The 19,753-nt window shown below is 61.0% G+C and overlaps 2 protein-coding genes across 2 annotated transcripts in view; both read right to left on the bottom strand.

Annotated features, from left to right (window-relative positions):
- Window positions 1–2,098: 2,098 nt before the first annotated feature.
- SUSD2 (sushi domain containing 2) lies at window positions 2,099–13,971 on the bottom strand. The gene is made up of 20 exons (XM_004386208.1): window positions 13,793–13,971; window positions 13,280–13,326; window positions 12,548–13,102; window positions 12,335–12,407; window positions 12,161–12,249; window positions 10,644–10,848; window positions 10,385–10,536; window positions 9,823–9,990; window positions 9,247–9,421; window positions 8,714–8,915; window positions 8,318–8,403; window positions 7,976–8,244; window positions 7,733–7,876; window positions 7,462–7,620; window positions 6,418–6,666; window positions 6,055–6,327; window positions 5,708–5,884; window positions 5,535–5,634; window positions 4,198–4,409; window positions 2,099–2,202 (listed from the first exon to the last, which is right to left on the bottom strand). Exons 1-20 carry the CDS (start codon window positions 13,969–13,971, stop codon window positions 2,099–2,101), a joined length of 3,618 nt encoding a protein of 1,205 aa, XP_004386265.1.
- Window positions 13,972–14,771: 800 nt separating this feature from the next.
- The window catches only part of CABIN1 (calcineurin binding protein 1), a 206,852-nt gene continuing 201,870 nt past the window's right edge, over window positions 14,772–19,753 (bottom strand). Inside the window, exons 35-39 of the mRNA XM_023740550.1 lie at window positions 16,490–16,841; window positions 15,995–16,062; window positions 15,657–15,860; window positions 15,151–15,377; window positions 14,772–14,939 (exon numbers count right to left, since the gene is read on the bottom strand). Of these exons, the coding sequence (XP_023596318.1) occupies window positions 14,796–14,939; window positions 15,151–15,377; window positions 15,657–15,860; window positions 15,995–16,062; window positions 16,490–16,841 (995 nt within the window). The 3' untranslated portion in view covers window positions 14,772–14,795. The remainder of the gene's footprint in view (window positions 14,940–15,150; window positions 15,378–15,656; window positions 15,861–15,994; window positions 16,063–16,489; window positions 16,842–19,753) is intronic.

Genomic DNA, 19,753 nt, shown 5'->3' with positions numbered 1-19,753 from the left:
TCTGGGTTTACTCCAGGAATGCAAGATTGGCTGAACATTAAAAACCATCAAGCAATGCAATTTACTACAATAACAGAACAAAGAAGAAAAATCATCAAAAGAAGAAAAACCAATAGATGTGGAAAAGCATTCAACAGAATTTGCCAACATTTATTCACTATAGAAACTCTCAGCAACTGGAATGGAAGGAGACTTCCTCAATCTGATAGGAGTGGCTACAAAAACCCACAGTAAATATCATACTTAATGGTAAAACAAAAAGCCTTCCTTTTGAGATTGGAACCCAGAAAAGAAACCCTCACTTTCATCACTTCCTTTCAATGGTATAAAGGAAGTCCTTGCCAGCACAATACCAGGAGAATAACAAATAAAAAGTAAAAGGATTGGAAAGGAGGACCTAAAATGTCATTATTTGTAGACATTCTATACTCAAATTAGAAGTAAGTGAACTTAGCAAGATCACTGGAAAAAATCAATTATATTTCTACATACTAGCCACAAATAGAGAACACCTTATAGAATGAAATCAATTATATTGTTAAAAAAAAACCCTTCAAATACCTAGAAATAAAGGTAACAAAACATGTGTAAGACCTCTACACTGAACACAAAAAAACATAATTTGAAGAGATAAAGATCTAAATCAATTGAGTGATATACTGTGTTCATGGAATGGAAGACTTCTTATTGTAAAGAAGAGTCCCTGGGTAGTGTAAATGGTTAAAGCACTTTTCTGTTAACTGAAAGGTTGTCAGTTCAAGTCCACCCAGAGGCACCTTGCAAGAAAGTCCTGAGGATCTACTTCCAAAAAATCAGCAACTGAAAACCCTGTGGAGCACAGTTCTACTCTGACACACATGGGGGCGCCATGAGTCAGAGTCGACACAATGGCAACTAGTAACTGGTATGCTGCAAAGATGTCAGTTTTTCCTACGCTCATCTATAAGTTCAATGCGGTCCTGACTGAAATCCTAGCAGGGTTTTTGTGGAAATTGGCACAGATGCGAAGAGCCAGGAAGAACCCCGGCAATCTTGCAGATAGAGAACAATGGAGGACTCGTACCCCAGATCTCAAGAACAAGCTGTAATGGAGCATTTGGAATCAGTGCAAAGAGAAACAAATGGGCCCAGGGAACAAGAACAAAGAGTCACCGATTTCCGACAGAGGGAACACTGCCTTGCAGTTTCCAGTGAATGGTGCTGGGTTGAATCATGCAACAGGGAGGTGGGAAGGGAAGATGGGATAGAAAGTGGAGGGAGTAAGAGCTGGCTGGACCCACATGAGAGAGCAGGGGCCCATGAAGACAGACTAAAACCTCTGACCAAACTACGTCCCTGCTTGTGGCCTCTGACTTTGGTGACAAGGGGTTCTGCAGAAGCTGGGACCTGTTTTAGGAGCTAAACACACACTTGGCCCAGGGGAGGGTGAAGCAGGGCTGGCCCACCTCTATCTCATGACAGTGGAGCTGAGGAGTCTGATAAGCAAATCCCAGTGTGAAGCTCACGGCCACCCTTCCACTCTCCAGTGCTCCCAGAATCTCCCCCTTAGCCCATCCCCACCAGAAGCACATAGGGGAGGGGCATGGGGACTGCCCCTCAGCCCAGCAATATTTGTTTATCTCTCCATGGTGGAGGAAAACACTGGCTTCTTATGCCATGAGGGTGGGGCACCCTCCAGGAGACTGGTGGTGAGATGCTGGCTGGGACAGCTCAGGAGGAACCCACATGAGCTGTGGAACCAGTGGTGAATTTCTCTGCAGGTAAACGTGGACTTAATCACAAAGCACAACGGTGTTTGAAGAAGCTGGAGCCTGGCTATGACTTAATTGTCCATCAGCTTGGGACTAGTTAGGTGCATCGTGCTGTTTGAATTTTTTTAACCATGTGCGGTTAGTATTTATTTTCAACACTAATGAAAAACGCAAGACCATCTTTTCACAGCCTGGCCCCTGGTGTCTAATTAGAAAGCCAACAACAGACCCCAAAATGCACTATGGCTTGGTCACAACACAAGGGCACTGGCCCCATGGCAGTGTGGGCAGCGTGTTGTTCTGTTGTGCATAAGGTTGTCATGAGTCAGAGCTGACTTGACGGCAGCTCACAATAGCAACAGTACCAGGTGGGTGAGTGGGGTTGGCAGGTCCTCCTCCACGCTGGGGCTGAGCTGGGACCAGGTTGTCTTGGCTTCCACAGGCCCCTCAACTGCAAGGGCAGCTGGGAAATGAGGAGACTGAGGACACTGGGCTGCTGGCGGGCTGGGCAGTACCTCATTTCCCTAACTGGTTTTTATCCTGTGAGTCTGGGCTGGAGCAACTCCCCCAGGAAGCTCGCCCTGCCTCCCTCCCACTGTGAGGGGAGCATCCAGGTCACTGTGAGCTCTGTAAGGACAAGGCCTCTGGTGGGTGCAGCACAGGCCTGCTCCCTGCTCCCTCGATGCTCTGGCCACATCCGGCCAGTGGGAGACCCTAGTGGCAGGCTGGGGGCAGGAAGAGGATGAGGTAGTCACTTCTCGTCTCCTTGGGGCCTCTGGGGTGCCTGCTCAGTCCACATGGTTCTGACTTCCATGGGGCCTGGCCCTGGCTCCGGCAGTGCCTCCTCCCTTGGCCATAGCCAGGGTGGTGCCAGTGTCCTGTGGGGCCTACCCCTCCTGTGTGACTCTACTCCACACGCCCTGCAGCTCCAGCTTCCAGGATCATGTTCCTGCTCATTTTCCTCTGCAGGCAGCAGCTGGCCCTGGGCTCTAAGGCTATGACTCTGATGTCCTTCCATCCCCCATGGGCCCTACTAGCACTCACTGCTGCCCATCTTACAAGAAGGGCTGATGTTTGGGACCCCTCCCTGAGGCTGAGGTGCACACCTGTAATGTGGTCTGGGAGCTGACCTCTCAAGTCCTCTGCCCAGCAGCACACCTACTCCCTGCCCTGGGAAAACCCCAGGTGGGGCTTCCCAGCCTTGCTGCCCTGGCACTGCAGTTAGAATCAGGGGGCTAGCTGGGCAGGCAGCAAGGCCTCAGCCTCCCCACTATTTCCTCCAGACAGGAGCGGGGGCAGCTTAAGGGCCCAACTGGAGGGAGAAGGGTGTTGCCCTCAGGGTGGGACCTGGGGAGGATGAGGTGCCTGGCGCCTCAGCGGTCCCCCTGCTTGCCCTCAGGCCCAACTGCGCCTCTCTGCCTGTGAGCCTTTGCTCAGGCTGTTCCCTGCCAAGAATGCCCCTCCCATTACTCCCAGCTCTAGAGGCTGCAGGATGGGCCCAGGGCTCAGCATTTGCTGAGGTGGGGGTGGGCTGCCCCAGCTACCTTGGCCAGAGGGAACTGGCCTCACCCGCTGCAGGTGCTGGGCTACCTGGCTCAGGTCTGGGGGAGGTGGGCCCAGCCCTACCTCATCTGCTGAGAGGAAAGTACCTGCCTGGGGGCCAAGGCCCCACCCCTGCCCTTCCTGGAGATGGGAAGTAGAGCTTGGGTGGGGAGTCGGAAGGGGCCCAGTGGGCAGAGGCTGAGCACCCCCAGGTGCCAGAGCACCTGTCACCTCCAGGCCTGTAACCCCCCTTACTGACAGCCTCCTCCTCCTGTCTTCTGGGTGCACCAGGGCCAGGCCAGCCCCCAGTCCCTCACTCTTGGCACTGCCCCACCGAGCATACCCTTTATCTGCTCAACCGCCTCCTCCAGGAAGCCCTCCAGTCAGGACCTACCCTGACCCCAGGACAGGGCTGAGGTGTGGGAGGCCTGGCTGTGCCCTGAGACCCTGAGACTGGGGGATGACTGGTGGCCCTGCCAAAGGGGAGACGAGGGGATGCAGGGAGGAGCTGTGACCAAGCAACATCTGAGGATTCCCCTGCAGGGCTGGTCACCTGGACCCCAACGCAGCCTCCCCTCTGCTGCCCCCATGTGGCCACTCCTGGCACTGCAGGCTGCAGAGGGGACCTCTGCTGTCTCCCGCTCCCTCCCCGCACCAACCCAAGGGCTCTGCATCCCTAGCCACCAGGCCTACTATCCCCTGGGGTCCTGCCCTCCCTGGCACTCCATCCACCGGGATCTTTCCAGGGTGAAGGCAGACCTATCCTGCCCTGCCTAGGCCCTCACAGCCCTCAACGAGCACCTTGCCACAAAGGAGACTTTCCACCTGTGCCGGGAAGCCCCTACACCTCCACCTCTCCTGGCACCTACATCCCTCCCCTCCCTGCCCCTCACATAGGGCTGACCGCTGTGCCCCCAGGGGAAGGGCAGGGAGGGCAGGTGGCGGCATGGGGCCTGGGCTCTGTATCTGGCTTCTAGACCCTCCTGCGCTAAAGGCCCAGGGACCTGGAACATGGCCCCAGTCCCTAGAGCAACAGGGATGGCACCACCAGTGACTGCGTCTGGCCACAGAGCTGCCACCTGCCAGGCCAGGGGCCGGGGGCCAGAGGCCCAAGGGCTGGGGGGCCAAGGGCCAGGGAGCTTGGGGATCAGGGGCTCACCGTCAGTCTGAGCCAGCTTGTTGCAGGGAAACTCTTCTCAGGGACCTCTAGGTTGGACAGCAAGGGCAGGTGCCTGACTTGGGGTGGGGCAGGTGGGCTGGCAGTCCAAGTCTGCCCCACCCAATGTCCTGAGAACTCCAGTGTGGCAGCCCATGCTGAACCCTGGCAAACATTGTCCTGTGTCCCACCTGAAGAGGTGGTTACGGTCCTCAAATCCATCTTACAGATGAAAAGGCAGAGGCTGGGAGGGACCTGTGCCAGGTTACTGGGCAGTGGGTGAAGGGGGTGGGAGTCAGACCCAAGTCACTCTGGGTGCTGTTGGTAGGTGACACACAGGGCAACTGGGGAACTCTCTGCAACCGAGGCATAGCACAAACACAGGACACCAGGGATGGGGCACGTAGGCTGTGTTTTCTCTTCATATGAGGGGCAGGGTGCTTCCAAGTGATGTCCATAGAAAAGTTAGAATTACAAGCCTGGAGTGTGTGTGTGTAGGGGTAGTCCCTCCACTATGGGGATGCTGGCTGTCCACTCCGGGGTCCTGAGTCCTCTTCACACCCATGGGCTGGGCCAGCTGGGGTCTCAGGCAGGGCAGGGTCCAGGAACCGAGGCAGCATGGCACTGGGGGCTCACGTTGTGTGGCACTGGGACTCACATGTCCAGGGGTCAGGGTTACGGGCATTGGACTATCAGGACATGCGGTCTTGGGTATTTGAGTATCAGATGCTGGAGTTTTAGGGCCGGGGACTCAGGTGCTAAAATTCCAGGGTATGGAGTCTGGGCCTGGTAGATGCATGGGCACGGCCTCAGGACGGCACAGCCTCAGGATGGCACAGCCACAGCCCGGGGTCGAGCATCTGCACTCAGGCGGCAGCTTTGGTCTGAGCAGAGAGTGGGCACCATGTCTCAGGTGTCCAGGCCCCGGCGTTATTCTTGGCCTGCAACTGGCCACACAGGCCAGGTGCTCATGGCCTCAGGCCCCAGATGATGTCCTGCAACAGAGACACATGCAGTCTGTAGCAGGCAGGGCACCCCTGATCTCAGGAGAGCCTGTGGGGCAGGGCTGGGCTGGGGGTGGTCACCTGTGGCCCTTCCTGCGACGCAGCAGCACGTACAGCAGCATGACCAGCAAGGCCACTGCCAGGCCTCCAAAGATGACACTCAGCACCGTGTAACTCCGTCCTGGGAAGGGGGCGCAGTGAGGGTGGCCCTGGGGTTCTGGGGCACCAGCGGGGGCGTGGGAGGGGCGTCCTACCTGGCTGGCACCTCGGGGTGGGTATGGACCAGGTGCCATCTGCCTGGCAGGTGCTGGCCTCTGCCCCGTCCAGGCTGTAGCCACGGTCACAGCTGAAGTGGACGGTGGAGCCCACTAGGTACATGGTGCCCTCCTTGTGCCCGTTGGCAGGTGGCGCCACCCAACCACAGGACACCACTGGGGAGCAGGTGACAGGGCTGAGACGCTGGCCGGGGGTCCATCCCAGTGCCCCTGGCCCCCTTCCTGCTGACCCAGGGGATCCCATCCCAGTGTCCCTGGCCCCCTTACCACCTGCCTTGAAGGAGGTCCCATCCCAGTGCCCATGGTCCTCTCCCTGCCACCCTCACCTGGCTGCAGGCTCTGCATGCGGCACCGGTGCAGCTGGTGGGCGGTCCTTGTGGCATTGCCCACGCTCAGGCTCCCAGTGGCCACTACGTCGAAGCTGCAGAAAGGGTCGTTCCCACAGAAGGCATTCGCCTCATGCACCAGGTGGGAGTAGGCAGTGACCTCGTCAGGGAAGAGGGGCTGGAAGGATGGGTCATGCTTGGGCCGGAACAGGAAGTTGTTGACCAGGAAGTGGGAGTCGTAGGTGAACAGGGAGGACTCATTCTGCACAGCCCCTGGGGACGTGGCAGGGCAGGTCAGGCTGCCCCTGCTGGTGGCCATGGCCCTGCGTGCCCCCTGCCCAGCGTGTTCCCGCAGTCACTCACACTCAGCCCCAAACCCAAACAGCTGCTGGGCACTGGCGGTCTCAGGCAGGATGCGCCCGCTGGGCAGTGTGAAGTCATCAGTGGGGTTGCCGTTGAGTGTCCCGAGGAGGCCCTGGGTGTGGTTCTGGAACTTCTCAGGAAGCAGAACTGTCACACTCAGGGACGGGCCCTGTATGCTGACCTCCAGGCCAGCCCCTGACGACAACATGATGGACACACGCTCCTCAGTGGCCACCGACAGGAACATGCCTGGATGGGGGGTAGGGGGATAAGGGGTCAGGGCCACCCCCATGGGCACCATCTCCTGCCCCCATGGCCCCAGGATGGGGTGGGCCAGCACCAATGGGGTGCAGGGACCTTCAGGGGTTGAGAGGGTGTCCCCAAGGCCAACCCTCCACCTCTGCCCACACCTGTGATGGGACCCCCCAGGTGCCCAGCCCGTGCAGGGAACCCCATGCCAAGGCCACGTGTTGGACGCCCCCTGCCAGGCCCACCCCCCACCTCCTCAGCCCCCAGCTGAGAACATTGTACTTGCTCAGGATTCCCGAGGCGGCACAGCTGTGGGAAGGGGGTCAGATGCTGGAGCTGGCAGATCAGCCTCTGCCCTTTCCAAGGGACTCCCTTAACCCTCTAGGGGAGGGCAGTCAGGGTTAGTTTCACTGTTCCAGGGGCTGTGGTGAGGAGCATGCCCACCGTCTGGTCTTGAGGGGCTTATGACCAGTCCCCATGTATTGGACTCAGGCATTTCCACATGGCAAAGCTGAGGCCAACAACCCATAAAGCAGATCAGCTCCTCGAGATTGGTCTCTGCCACATGTCACCCAACCTCAGGCCTAGATCCACATCGAGGGAGCGGATTCACTGCCTACTTGGTGTGCCAGCCCTCCCAGGCCCCTCTGTAGTGGGGCGCAGGGTGAGGGGGTGACCATCACTCTGCAACGAGGCCTGGGTGGCGCCTGTGTTTTCATCTGAGCCCTGGGACATCCCCAGCCTCCTGCCAGGGCTGGGAGAGGTGGGAAGGCCCCTGGGCCTGTGGTGGCTCACCCTTAAGGTCCATCCAGCGTTGCTCGTCAAAGCTGAGTACCCGCTGGTTCAGCAGAACCTGCAGCATCCTGGCCCCATCAGCCAGCCGGACTTCCAGCACGTCCGAGGTGCCCTCTTGGACCGCCACTGCGGTCAGCCCTGTGCCAAGGGCCTGTGTGCCTGGGGGAAGACAGGGTTACTCTGCTTGGCCTCCCAACCCGCCGACCTGGCTCCCAGAGTCACAGCTCCCAGGGTCAGGCTGGGCCTGCTCGGCGCCCCTGGCCAGTCTTACCATTGGGCATCATCCCTGGCTGGGCCCTGGCCTGCACACTGAGCTGGGTCAGGCCGGCCTCCAGCAGCACGTACTCCCCACGTCCATTGAACGTGAAGTTGGCACCATCGAAGGTGAGGAAGTGCGGGTCCCCAAAGGCAGAAGCTGGGAGAGAGTGGGGGAAGGGGGTGGCGGGGGAGTCAGACGCTGCGGGCCATGCCCCTCAACCTGGGTCCCAGGGTTCCACAGTTGGCCAGCACCCACCCAGGCGCGGGGGCTGGTAGTTGCGACAGCCGCTGGAGGGCCGCCGGCGCATGTAGCGGTGGCACTCGGGCGCCCAGAGGCAGCAGTGGTAGAAGCTGATGACATCATAGAGCCAGTGGGAGAGGCCAGGCACACGGGGTGGCACTAGGAACGGGGGCGCACCCCAGTCGTGCCCACGGTCTGGGGTGCTGCCGCTGGTGGAATCTGCGGTCAGGAGCTGTGCTCCGTCTGCTGTGTAGCAGCACTGCTGGCCTGAGGCATAGCGGGGGCTGGGGGCGTGGGCAGGTCAGGGTGCACCAGTAGGTGCCCCCACCCGCCAAAGCCCCCAGTCTAGGTGCTCACCTGGCCTGCACAGAGCGCACGCAGTGCACGGCCCCCGGGTGGTAGGTGCATATACTGCCCTGCTCAATATCACAGCCGTAGTCCGTCTGCAGAGTGGCCGGTATCATCTTGTCACTTCGAGCCTTGGGCCTGCCCCCCCTCCCTGGGTGGTGCCCCCTCTGCCCCAGTACTGTCCTGGGGTTTCTCCATGGGAGGCCCAGGACCTGATGCCTGAGGAACACAGGAACTCAGGAGCACTGGTCCCACAAACCCAGCCCCAGACTGCCACCTCCTGATTCCTACGAGCTGGGTCCTGGAATCAGCACCCACAGACTGAGGCCTGAGGGGCCCAGCCAAGGTGGGGGACATGTACCCCCTGCCCCAACCCTTTGGGCCCCGACGCGGGTGGAGTCTCACAAAAAAACGGCCAGAGTCAGCGCGGGCCTGGGCCAGAGTGCATGGGCAGTCGGGCAGCTCCCCCAGGAAGTCGGGCAATTGATCCTCCAGCTCCTCCCAGGCCAGGCACCGGGTGCGCGCCCAGGCCACAGGGTCGGCCCGGAAGTCATCACCCAGGTGCCAGGCCAGCGCATGCTCGTTGCTCCAGAGTGACTGCATGTCCCTGTGGGGGGACACGGCCCTGAGGGGGGCACACCCCCACTTTCCACCCTGCTGCACATCCCATGCCCCTCCAGGCTCAACCCTCACCCTACCCTCCTCCAGACCCACCCTCCACAGTGTGACTCATTCCCACTGCACCTCCCTCTACCCTTCAGCCCACCCCAACCTTCTCCCTGTAGCTCACCCTCACCCCCACCCCATGGCCCACCTCCACCCCCTCCACGCTGCAGTCCACCAGCCTCCTGTGGTCCACCAGCCTACCCGCTGAGCCATGGGTCACAGGCAGGTGGGGGTCAGGACACGGCCCCACCCATCACCTGCGTGGCCATTACCTTTCCCCGGCCTTGTGAGCACTGTCCAGGATACGAAGTGCCCCCACTTCCCACTGCTGGTAGTCACGCGGCGCAGGTTTGGGAGAGAAGGTGAAGGTGCCAGAGTTGGAGACATTTGTGGCCAGGGTGTACAGATATGACCATCTTGCTGTCCACTCCTCTGAGTATGGCTTCCCTGAGGGCAGAGAAGACCTCAGTCAGTCCCCGCCCCTCTGTGGACCCTGGGGTGGGAGGGAGCTGGCACCAGTCTACAGCATGCAGAGCAGCCTGATGGAAGGACAAACAGATGGACTGTCCCGTAGGAGGGCCTGCCCTGCAGCTCCAGCCGGGACCTGGGCTGGGGGGCCGCTACCTCCCACACCCAGGGTCACTGCCCTACTCCAGGCCGGCCCTTGGGGCTTGGGGAAGACAGGGCCTCCTCTGCTTCCAGGACAAGCCAAGGCACCGCACCTCTTCCCTGCACAGCCTGGAGTGGGGCCCAAGCCACATGCTCCCTTCCTGAATTCCATTTCTCTCCCCTCTGTAAGCCCAAACACCTGCTCTCTCCAGCCCTGCAGAGGCGGCCCAGTCACTCACCTGTCTCCTCATAACCCCACAGCTCGATGGTGACGTAGACCGTGGGCAGCGCCCTGGGGCTCCAGGTCACAGTGAGGTTGCCCCCTGTGCCAGCGGTGCCGTAGTACTGCCAGCGGGTCTCATTCACCAGTGTGCACTTCTCTGTCTCTGACACCTTGCTGGGGTGCACTGGGTGGGAGAGCCAGTGAAGGTGAGGGGTGGGGCTACCGAGGACAAAGCAGTGAGCAGACGCTCCTGGCAGAATGGGACATGGGACATAGAGGCAGGGAGCGGTTGGGTGCCTGGTCTAGCCAAGCTGAGCGAGGAGGCCCCAGCCTGTCTTATTGTGGGACTCTGTGGCCTCCTCCCTCTGGGCTGGGACGTCTGCCTGGATGCCAGTTGGGGTGGAGTCAGGAAATAAGGCAAGGGGATCCCCCGTCCTGTGCGGTGCAGCACCCACGGGCCGGGCAGGACACCCAAGGACTGGTTGGGCCAGCACAGTGTTTGTGGTGAGTGGGCAGGCCTCCCTGTGTATAGATTAGTGCTGGGAAAGTCCCTTAGCCTGCGATTGAGGGGTGCTCACCAGCCAGCCATGTGCCAGAGCGCTCGAAGGTGTGGCCGTTGTCCAGCGAGAGCATGAACGGGATGAGGCCGCTCTCATAGACCAGGGGTGACACGCAGTGTACCTGCTGGTTGTCGTCCACGTGGCCGCGTGTCTGCACGCTCCCTTTAAACCTGTGGGGCAGAGGGCCAAGAGGTGGGCCAGGTCTGGGGGAGGCAGCTGACCCTCCCCAGGGAACCCGTCGCTGCTCACGGGCACAGGTGTGAGAGGCGGTGCCCACCTGCAGACCACACCATCGGTGGGGCCAGAGTGTAGGTGCTGCACCACGAAGTCCTTGCCGCCCATGATGGAACCTGAGTAGGGCAGGATGTCCAGGCAGAAGTCCCGTATGTCCGTGCAGCAGCTGCCCAGGCCAGAGCAGGTTGGGTGGCAGGAGCAGGGCCCACTTTTGTCCCCACAGCGTTGGGCGCAGCTCTCCTGGGCCCCTGGGGAGAGGACGCTGATAACTGGGCTGGTCACCCCACGCCCAGGTCCCATCTAGGCTCCCTGATGCTCACCAGAGAGAGGCGTCCCCTGGGGACACAGGGGGAATCACAGAGCTCATGGGGATGGATGGGGTGATTCTCAGCACAAATCATTCCTGGGGCACGACTGACCCTTAGTCACGAAGTTCCCCCGTTCCAAGGGCAGGGCTTTCCAGAGGGCCACAGTTGCCTGAGCCCTCAATGTGGTCTAGGGACCTCTCCAGCTCTCCTGGGCTGGAATCTGACAATGTGGCCACTATGTCAACGTGGCCACTGAAAGCCCCTAAAAGCCCCATTTGAGATCTAATGGAGGTGGGGTTCCAGGCAGCGCTCACCCCACTCCCTCTCTTGGGGCAGTGCCCTGAAGAGACCCCTGCCCTTAGGAGAGGGATCAAGGGGCATGCCTTTCCCTCTGGGAAGGGGAGGACATTTCCCGCTGAGGGCCGTGTTTTGGGAGGTTTGTCTCTTGGGGCTGACCTGGAGGATGGGTCAAAGGCAAAGACTGGGGTGGGGTGCAGCCACCCTGGTCCTTCCCCACTTGTCCTCCAGGGCCTGGGCCAGAGCCACCTGGCCCCACTTCACCATTGGTGCAGGGTTTGGCACTCAAGAGCATCAGTAAATATTTATTGACCCGTGATGGCTTAAGGGGGTGGGGGAGGGGGCTGAGGGATGCCAGTAAGTAAGATAAGACCAGGAACGAATGGGAGTGGGGGGCCCCGCCCAATCACTCCCGGGCCAGGATCCCTCTGCAGCGCTGCGGTTCCCCGACTTTGAGGACTCGGTCCTACCTGGGTGAGGACTGACCATTCCCCTGTCCTGGGTGGGGTGGGGGCGCCTGTGCATACTTGTGCCCTCCACTGGCCGGGGTGCAGGCCTGGGGCTGTCTGGTTTCCTCCAGCCCACAGCCCCTGGCCCCTGGCTTTTCCGGGTGAGCATTAAGGTGCCCCAGACCTCCGTCCCAGCCCCAGCCCACAGTCCTCTGGCCCCTGGCATGTATGGGTGAGTATTAGGGTGCCCCAGACCCGTGTCCCTGCCCCAACCCACAGCCCCCCGGCATGTTCGGGTGGGCATTAGGGCACGCTCCAGACATCTGTCCCGGCTGGCACCCCCTCCACCTGGGTCCCAGGCTTTCCTCCTACCACCCAGTGCTTTTCCAGACAGGTGACAGACGGCCAGAGGCTGAGCCTGCAGCAAACGGAGAAGCGTCTGTCCTGGCTGGCCCCGCAGCAGATGAGCAGATAAACAGAGGGCCAGGGCAGGCTGGTGGGCGTACCTGCGGCAGGCTGGGGGCCCAGGCCGGGGGGCTGCACCAGGAACAGCAGGGCACAGAACACGAGGGCTAGCTTCATGGCGAGGCCGGGTCTGCGGGCGACGCAGGGCTGTGAAGGCTGTGGGCAGCGACCGCTCCCTCCCTGCCGCAGCTCCGCCCCTGGCCCCGCCCACTCGCCGGCCTTTCAAAATCCACAGGTAGCGGGCAGAGTGCGGGTCGCCTGCCTGGTCAGCACATTCCTGAAGCCAGCCTGGGATGCAGAACAGGGGGTAGAGGGTGGGGCGGTGCTCGGGGTCGGACCCCAGCAACCTTTGGTCCTGAACGCACTGGAGGATTGAGAGGGCGGCTCCTGCGGGATGGGTGGGCAGGACCATCTGGCCCTGACTCCACCCTCCCATCCAGAGTCTCCTCCGCCATCCTCGGGCCGGAGGGCGGACCCTGGCTGGGCACCCTGGGCAGGGCGGAAGGGAGCTGGGGTGATGAGGTATGAGATGGGAGCCCCAAGTCTGCCAACTGGCTGGGAGCCCGGAGGCGCCTCTCCGCCCTCGGCCCCACCTGCCCTGCTGTCACTCTCAGAGTCTGCATACTCTCCCCAGAACTCCCCACCCCGTCTGCCTTTCTTGTGCAGGTGAGGAAACAGGCCCAGCCAGGGAGAGGTCTTGGAGAGGCGCAGTGCCTGGTGGCTGCTGGAAGTGCAGCAGCCAGGAGGGGGGGAGGGCTCAACCTTGGGGTTGTCACTGGGCCAGGCCACTTCTGGATGCAGACCCGGGTCCAGCCAAGGCTCCTCAAGGCATTCAAGGGGACGCTGCAACACGGTGCAGGATCTGAGCTGGCCTGGGGCTTCGGCCACCAGGCTGTAGCCCCTGTGGCCCGCTGTCCCCACCACAGCCCCTCTTGTGGGTGGGTGTATTGCCAGGAGCCCTGAGGTGCCTCCAAGAGCTGGCTCTTACAGAAGAAGGGGGCAGGAAGCCTGCCAGGGTGTGGGAGTTAGCTCTGGGGCCCAGGGTTGCCCCCTGCTGTGCCTCACTCCTGCTGGCCCACCAAGACAGATGTGAGCAGGGCAAGCCTCCCAGCCTCTCAGAGCCTCCATGTGCAGAGGGGAAGCCCCTCATTCCCAGGTACCTGTCAGTGGGTGCCCTGGTCCTGAGATCCTGGCCTGGGGCTTGATCCTGGGACCATACCAAGGGGAAAACCTTACAGAAGGGCCAGACCGAGGACGAGAATGCCCTCTACAGCTCTAGTATGGAAGATGGCGGAATGCTCTGGGCTGGGGCCTAGACACTGCAGTCCCTGAGAGCATGGAAAGGTGCTGGGGGAGTTTGCTGGGGGTCTGCTCCTGGAGGGGGTCTTGTGCACCAGGAAGGCAGGCTGTCACTTCCTGTTTCTGCCTCGGTGGGCGTGTTTGTTGTTGCTGGGTGCTGTCAAGTTGGTTCCGACTCATAGCGACCCTATAGTGGAGAGTAGAACTGCCCCATAGAGTTTCCAAGGTGTGACTGGTGGATCTGAACTGCCAGCCTTTTAGTTAGCAGCCAAGATCTTAACCACTACACCATGAGGGCTCCAGATGTGAGGTTAGACACTGGGTTTACAGTTCCGGCCCCCACGCTGCCACCTAGTGGTGGCACCAGGCCCTACCATGGGCAGCCCAGGGTGCCTAGGCCTAGGAAGGGCACAGGGCTGTGTGGAAGCTGCGGTGGCTTAAGGTTGCCCCAGGTAGGGGCTGGGGGGCTGACAGTGCAGTTTTGGGCTGGCCATGGAGGGGAGATGGCTGGTGTGGCCTGGAACCTGAACCTCCCCAAACAGGCCAGGTCCATGGCTTAGTGTTCTGCTGCAGCAGACTTAAAACTACAATTTCTGAACACGGGCCCCAGGTTCACGTTCTGCACTGGGCCCCATACTCATTGTTGAAGGTTGTGAGAGGTGGACCTTCCCACCGGCCCGCCCCTCCTGACACTCCCCCCTTGTGGGACTCTCCAGCCCCCATCACACCTCCTTGATCATCAGGGCCACACTGACACCCCCATGGGGTCCAGCTCCAGCCACCCCAAGGGTCTTCCCTGGCCCCACAGGTGCCCTCCTGGGCCCCCCACCTGCTGGCTTGGCAGGTACCCAAGGCTGCCAGAGCACCAAGTCCTGACCTCTAGGAGGAGGGTCCAGAACCCTGAGGGGAGCTGCAGGAGCCCCAGGCCTGCCCTGGCCACCCCCTGGGAGAGCAAAGAGGCAAAGACAATTGTTCCATCTTTATTAGAAACCAAAAAAGGATGTGGGGTGAGCCTGGTCCCTGAGCAGCTCTGCACCGTGATGGCTGCCCAGGGTGGGGTGCAGGAGGTTTACAAAGGTAACGTTTGTTAAAAAAGAACACCGGCCCTTCTGTGCAGATGACCACCACTGCCTCCAAGAGGCTCAGTCAGCCTCCTCCTCCTGCTCACCAGAGTCCCCTCCTAGTGTGGTGGGCAGGCCCTGATGGCCCAGGATCTGTTACCCTGACCCTGAAGGCAGGGGGATGCAGTGAGGGGGAGGGGCTGCTGGAGAAGGGCCCCACTGGGCCTCAGCCTTGCCCTGGGTTCAGGCTGAGGGGGTGTCCCAGTGCTGGGGGTGTGGCCAAGGTGCCTGGGCAGGATGGCCCCCCCCCCCCACTTCAGATGTCCATGTAGTCATCATCCTCATCCGTCTCACTCTCCAGTGAGGACTCCTGGCTTGATGTCTCCAGGATCTCCAGGGCTGGCTGGCACAGGCTCTCCTTCCTCACGTTGGCAGCTGACTGGGCAGACAGGATGGCCGACTGCAGGTGGGGGTAGGGCAGGCACTGGTCGGGGAGACTAGGCCCCCACCTCGGGGCCCGTCTGTAACCTGCACACCCCTCCACCGTTTTCTTCCCCGCTGCCCTGGGGGAAAGCCCTCTGTAACCTGTACCCCCCACCACGTTTGCTCCCCACCTGCTCCGGGGGGGTGCCCTCTGTAACCTGCTCACTCCCTCCCACCCCCACGGTCACCTTCAGCTTTTGCTTGGTCTCCTCCGAGATGCTGCCTTTGGGCGAGAGCAGGGTTGGGGTGGGCGGTGTAACAGTGATCTCAGGAGGGAACTTGGTGGCAGCCTCGGGGATGACCAGCTTTGGCATGTTGGGCAGCAGACGCGGCTTGGCCCTGCTGGGCTCGACTTTGCCCAGGGGGCCCCCAGGTGGCTGGGCACCCCCACTGCTGGGGGCCTTGGAGGCAGAGGCTGTGGGAGGGGGACCAAGGGGTGGAGCCTTGTCACAGGCTCCAGAGGCCTGCCCCTCCCCGATTGGGCCTCGGGATCCGCTCTAGAAGACAGAGGCACCAGAACACCCCTCCCCTGTTGCCTGGACCCCCTGCTGCCTTCGCTTAGCCCTGGCTCCAGCCCGCCCACCATGCTGACCCAGCCCAGCCCAGGCCTCCTCCCTGGCTGCCTGGCTCCCCCCACAGATGCAGCTGTACATTCTGGGAGCCTAGGCCAGCACCCTGCCCCCCGGGGACTCACGGGCCCTCCAGCCTGTATACGCAGGTGCTCGAACAGTCCTGAACCAGCCCAGGGCTGGGCTGGAGGGGACAAGAAGCAGCCCAGGCAGGGTCTGGACTGGGTTGATGGCCAGGGGCTGCTCTCCTTCGCGCTCCCGGGTGAGCGAGGAGGTGTGTCCAGGGCCTTGAGGAGCCAGGTGGTGCAGGCTGCAGATGAGCCTGGCAGCTGTGGAGACCGTGCACTGGGAACAACTGTGGCCTGGCTGGACTCCACATTACTGCCTCACCATAGCTTTAAAAGGAATGGGGTTCACTCCATGCCCACGCTGGCCCTCAGCGGCTGATGCCAGTCCTGCCAACCTGAACGGTCCTTGGAGGCCTTAGTGAAGGAGTCCCAGGGGCTAGGCGTGGTCCTGGCTGGTGAGGCACTGGCAGGAACAGGGTCGGACCCCATGCCTGGGCTGGTGTGGCAGCTCAGCTGCCCACGGGGATGCTGGCCTGATTGGTCAGTGTCTCACTCCTCCTCACGCACCTGCCCTCCCAGCCCCTCTGGGTGTGCCACCTCCCATCAGCAGCTAGGCAGCCTTAGCCTGGCCAGGCAGAGGCCTGGTTTTCAGCTGACCCTGCATGGCCAAAGTGAGTGCTGAGCCTTAGGCACTGCTCCCCACCCCTCCGCCACACCTTCTTGTGTGAAGCAGGCGGGACCAGACATTCTCAGGGCCCTTCTCTCAGCAAACTCTGAGTCCTGGCTTTCTCCTCCCCTTCCTCATTGCCACAGCCCCCAAGCCCCTCAGCCAGGGCCTCCTCTCCCCACCCACGTTCCCCAGTCCTGCCTCTACCCATACCCACACTTACCTCCCAGCAGTCCCCCTTTCTCTACACCTCATGTCCAGTGAGCCCTGCAGAGGCCCCTGCCCTCCACACAGGCCCAATGTGTGCATGTGACCTTGTGCCAACCCTAGCCCACTCTGCCCGCAGTGCCCCCCAGCCCTTCTTCTGGGAAGCACACCCCAGCGCCTGACTGGGGGCCTTAGGGAATGCCCAGCACTCCTGTCCGCCTTACCCTGGCTGCAGGTGGGCTCAGCGCCTTTCAGGGGGGCAGCCTCCGCTGAGGGCACCGCAGATGCTGGCTTCACCTGCTGGCTGTGCCGGGGCTCCTGGAGTGTGAAGCCAGCACCCTCTGCCACTCCTACCAGCTCTTCTCCCTCTGTGGGGACATGGGGACCAGCTGAGGGCCACGTCCTCACTCATTCATGGAGGCAGGGCCGCAGGGGCCTCCAGCAGGTGGATGCCAGGTTTGCCCTGCCTGCCCCCCTCCTCCCCTGGGGTCCTACACGTCTGTGGCTTGGTCACGTGGCACAGGAGCGGGATGGGACTGCAGTGCTGATGACCTTGCTCGAGGCAGTTCTCTACCTCCAGACATGGGGCCCCTGGTCTGGCAGGTGCTTGGGGGCCAGGCTGGTCCTGGCAGAAACTGGCCAGAAGTGGGTGGGCGACCGGAAGCGCAATGGCGAGCAAGATGGCACAGCACATGGGCCCCTCCATAACACACATCTTATAGCAGGAGAAGGCTGCTGGGAGCAGGACGGTGTCTGCTTCCCCCACTAGCTAATGTAAGGGGCAATCAGAACCTCGATCAAACACCAAACCAACTGAGACCAAAGTGGACAGGGCAGCATGCCAGCACCGTGCCCTAGCCGGGCCAGACCACACTGTCCCTGGCAAAAAGCAGGGACGGTACCAGCCATGCAGCCCTTGCCTGGATCCTCAGAGTACCCCAGCCAGCACGGGGGAGGAACCGCTATCGGGCCACAGCCACTCTCAGGCCTCCTCCAGGCCTGCTCCACCTGCCCCAGCTCTCCTAGTGCTTCCAGGGCCCCTCACCAACCTGGCCCTTTGCTTCCATTCAGGCCACGCTGGCAGTGCCCCACTTTGCCCACTGAACGCCCTCTGCAGCCAGGTTAAGGTGGCCTCTTCTGGGCTTAGGCAGAGTGGCAGCTCCTGGGACAGGGATGAGGATGGGACCTGGTGGGCAGCTGCCTGTTCCCCTGGTCACGTCTGGTCCTGGAGGAGAGAGCTCCTCCTGGAAGCTGTCTAGTTCCAGAAAGCTCTGAGACCACCCAGGGATGCACCCCTCCTCTAACTGTCCTCCTGCCATCAGCCCTCGGGTCCCCATGCAGCCCAGAGGCAGCAAGGTCAGGTCAGAATGTGGTTGGAGCAGGGGACTGGGCAAGACATCATTTAGTTGGGTTTTAGAGAAGGAAATATAAAAGGATCAACTCTCTCAGCTGAAGTGTTTGCCAGGACACACTTTTCCCTAGATCCCAGAGAAAAGGGTGTGAACTACAGCCTGGGCCTGCCTGGTGTGGGCAGGTGAGGAGAGGAGGGGGAAGCCTCAGGATGCCCTGCGAGCCTGCCCCTGGTAGTCCAGCCTGCGGAGCTCCTACACTGCCAGGGTGGGTCTGTGTGACCAGCAGCACATGGCAGGCTGATGGAAGAGCAGCTCCCCATGATTAGGTCAGAGAAGACACTGCGGGGCCTCCACCCTGCTCTCACAGGTCACTCACTCAGTGGGGCCACTGCCAGCTGTGAGCACCCCCAAGCAGCCTGTAAGGAGGCCCACCTGGGAAATTGAGGCCTCTAGCCAAGAGTCTGTGAGTGAGCCTGGAAGCAGACCCTCTTCAGATGAGCCTTCAGATGACCGCAGCCCAACAGCCTGACCTCAACCACGGGAGACCCTGAGCCAGAAGCATCCTATTACACCGCTCCTGAGCTCCTGACCCTTAGAAACCACCAGATAATGCTGAAGACCTGAGCTGACACTGAAGGCCCACCTGCCTGCCAGCATGCCTCACAAAAAGCCAGCCTGACTTCCCAGTAGCATCTGTGGTCTGGGGCTGCATCAGGTGTGGTTGGTGGGGGTGGGAGGAAGGCTGCTGTGATTAGCCATGTAACCTTGGGTGTGTTTCCTGACTCATCTGAAAATGGGACAACTACTCTGAGCAGGAATGTCTGGCAGGAAGGCCAAACTAAAGCCTCTCATCAGCTGTGACCCAGTGTTGCTGCACCTTCAGGCACTCTGCCTGACCAGGGACTGAGGTGGGAGTCCTCCCTCTCTTGTTCTGTCATCCGGGTCAGGCAGAGGGCAAGATGGCCTGAGGCAGACAGATGACAGAGGGACAGGAGCTGGGTCTTCATGTGCATGAGTGACACACCTCCACCGTTACTCAGACCCCGTGGGCTCCCCCATCACTGCCCTTTGTAATCACCACCACCAAAACCTGCATCTGTGCCCATGCTTACTATGCACCAGGCACTGCTCTAAACCCTCAGTGTTCCGTCTCTACTTCATATACTCTACACGTGTATTTTATACACGAAACGGAGGCAGAAAAGAAAAAGGTCACGTGGTGGTGGAACCGCCCTCACAGGTCTTCAACTGCTCTTTGCCCCATACCCTTCAGAGCCACAGGAGCTGACCCAAGGGAAAGTGACTCTCTCATAGCTGAGACTAGCGTGATCACAAGGCTGGAGGGCCCTGCACTTTCGCAGTCCTCCAAGTGAATCGGTGGTGGCAACAGGTGGAGAGACTGGAGGACAGAACGAGAGAGGGAGAACCCCACCTCAGCCTCCAGTTACCGACTTAGGTCACAACTGATGAGGGGCTCTCAGGCCGACCTTCCTGCTGGGCGCTCCTGCCTGGGGTGGCCATCCTATCTTCCAGTCAGTAGGACACGACACACCCAAGGTTATGCAGCTAACCGTAACCCCAGACATTGCTGGGAGGGAAGGCAGGCCTTCTGTAACAACGTGGTGTAGGGAAAGGGCTTGGGCAGTGGTAGAGGCCGGGCCTGGGAGCAGGGTGGAAAGAAGGGGAGGACCTGCACAGAGGGCCTAGGAGGCCGGTTCGTCTCTGCCTGCCCCCATGGCCCAGGAAACCCATGGCCCAGCCTGGTCACTCCTGGCCCTGCCAGCTGGTGATTCGAGCCGGTTAGGGACAGCAGAGATGGGGGGCCCAGCATGGGGCGTGTGACTGAGCAGAGGCCCAGGGCTGTCAGTGCTCCAACATGACCCCAGGGGCCTGGACACCAGCAGGGAAACCCCAGGCGGAGACAGGCC

The sequence above is a fragment of the Trichechus manatus genome, unplaced genomic scaffold (assembly GCF_000243295.1).
Source record: "Trichechus manatus latirostris isolate Lorelei unplaced genomic scaffold, TriManLat1.0 scaffold00157, whole genome shotgun sequence".
NCBI classification, from domain to species: domain Eukaryota; kingdom Metazoa; phylum Chordata; class Mammalia; order Sirenia; family Trichechidae; genus Trichechus; species Trichechus manatus.
The sequence above is the reverse complement of the archived record's forward strand: the minus strand, read 5'-3'. Positions and strand labels throughout refer to the sequence as shown.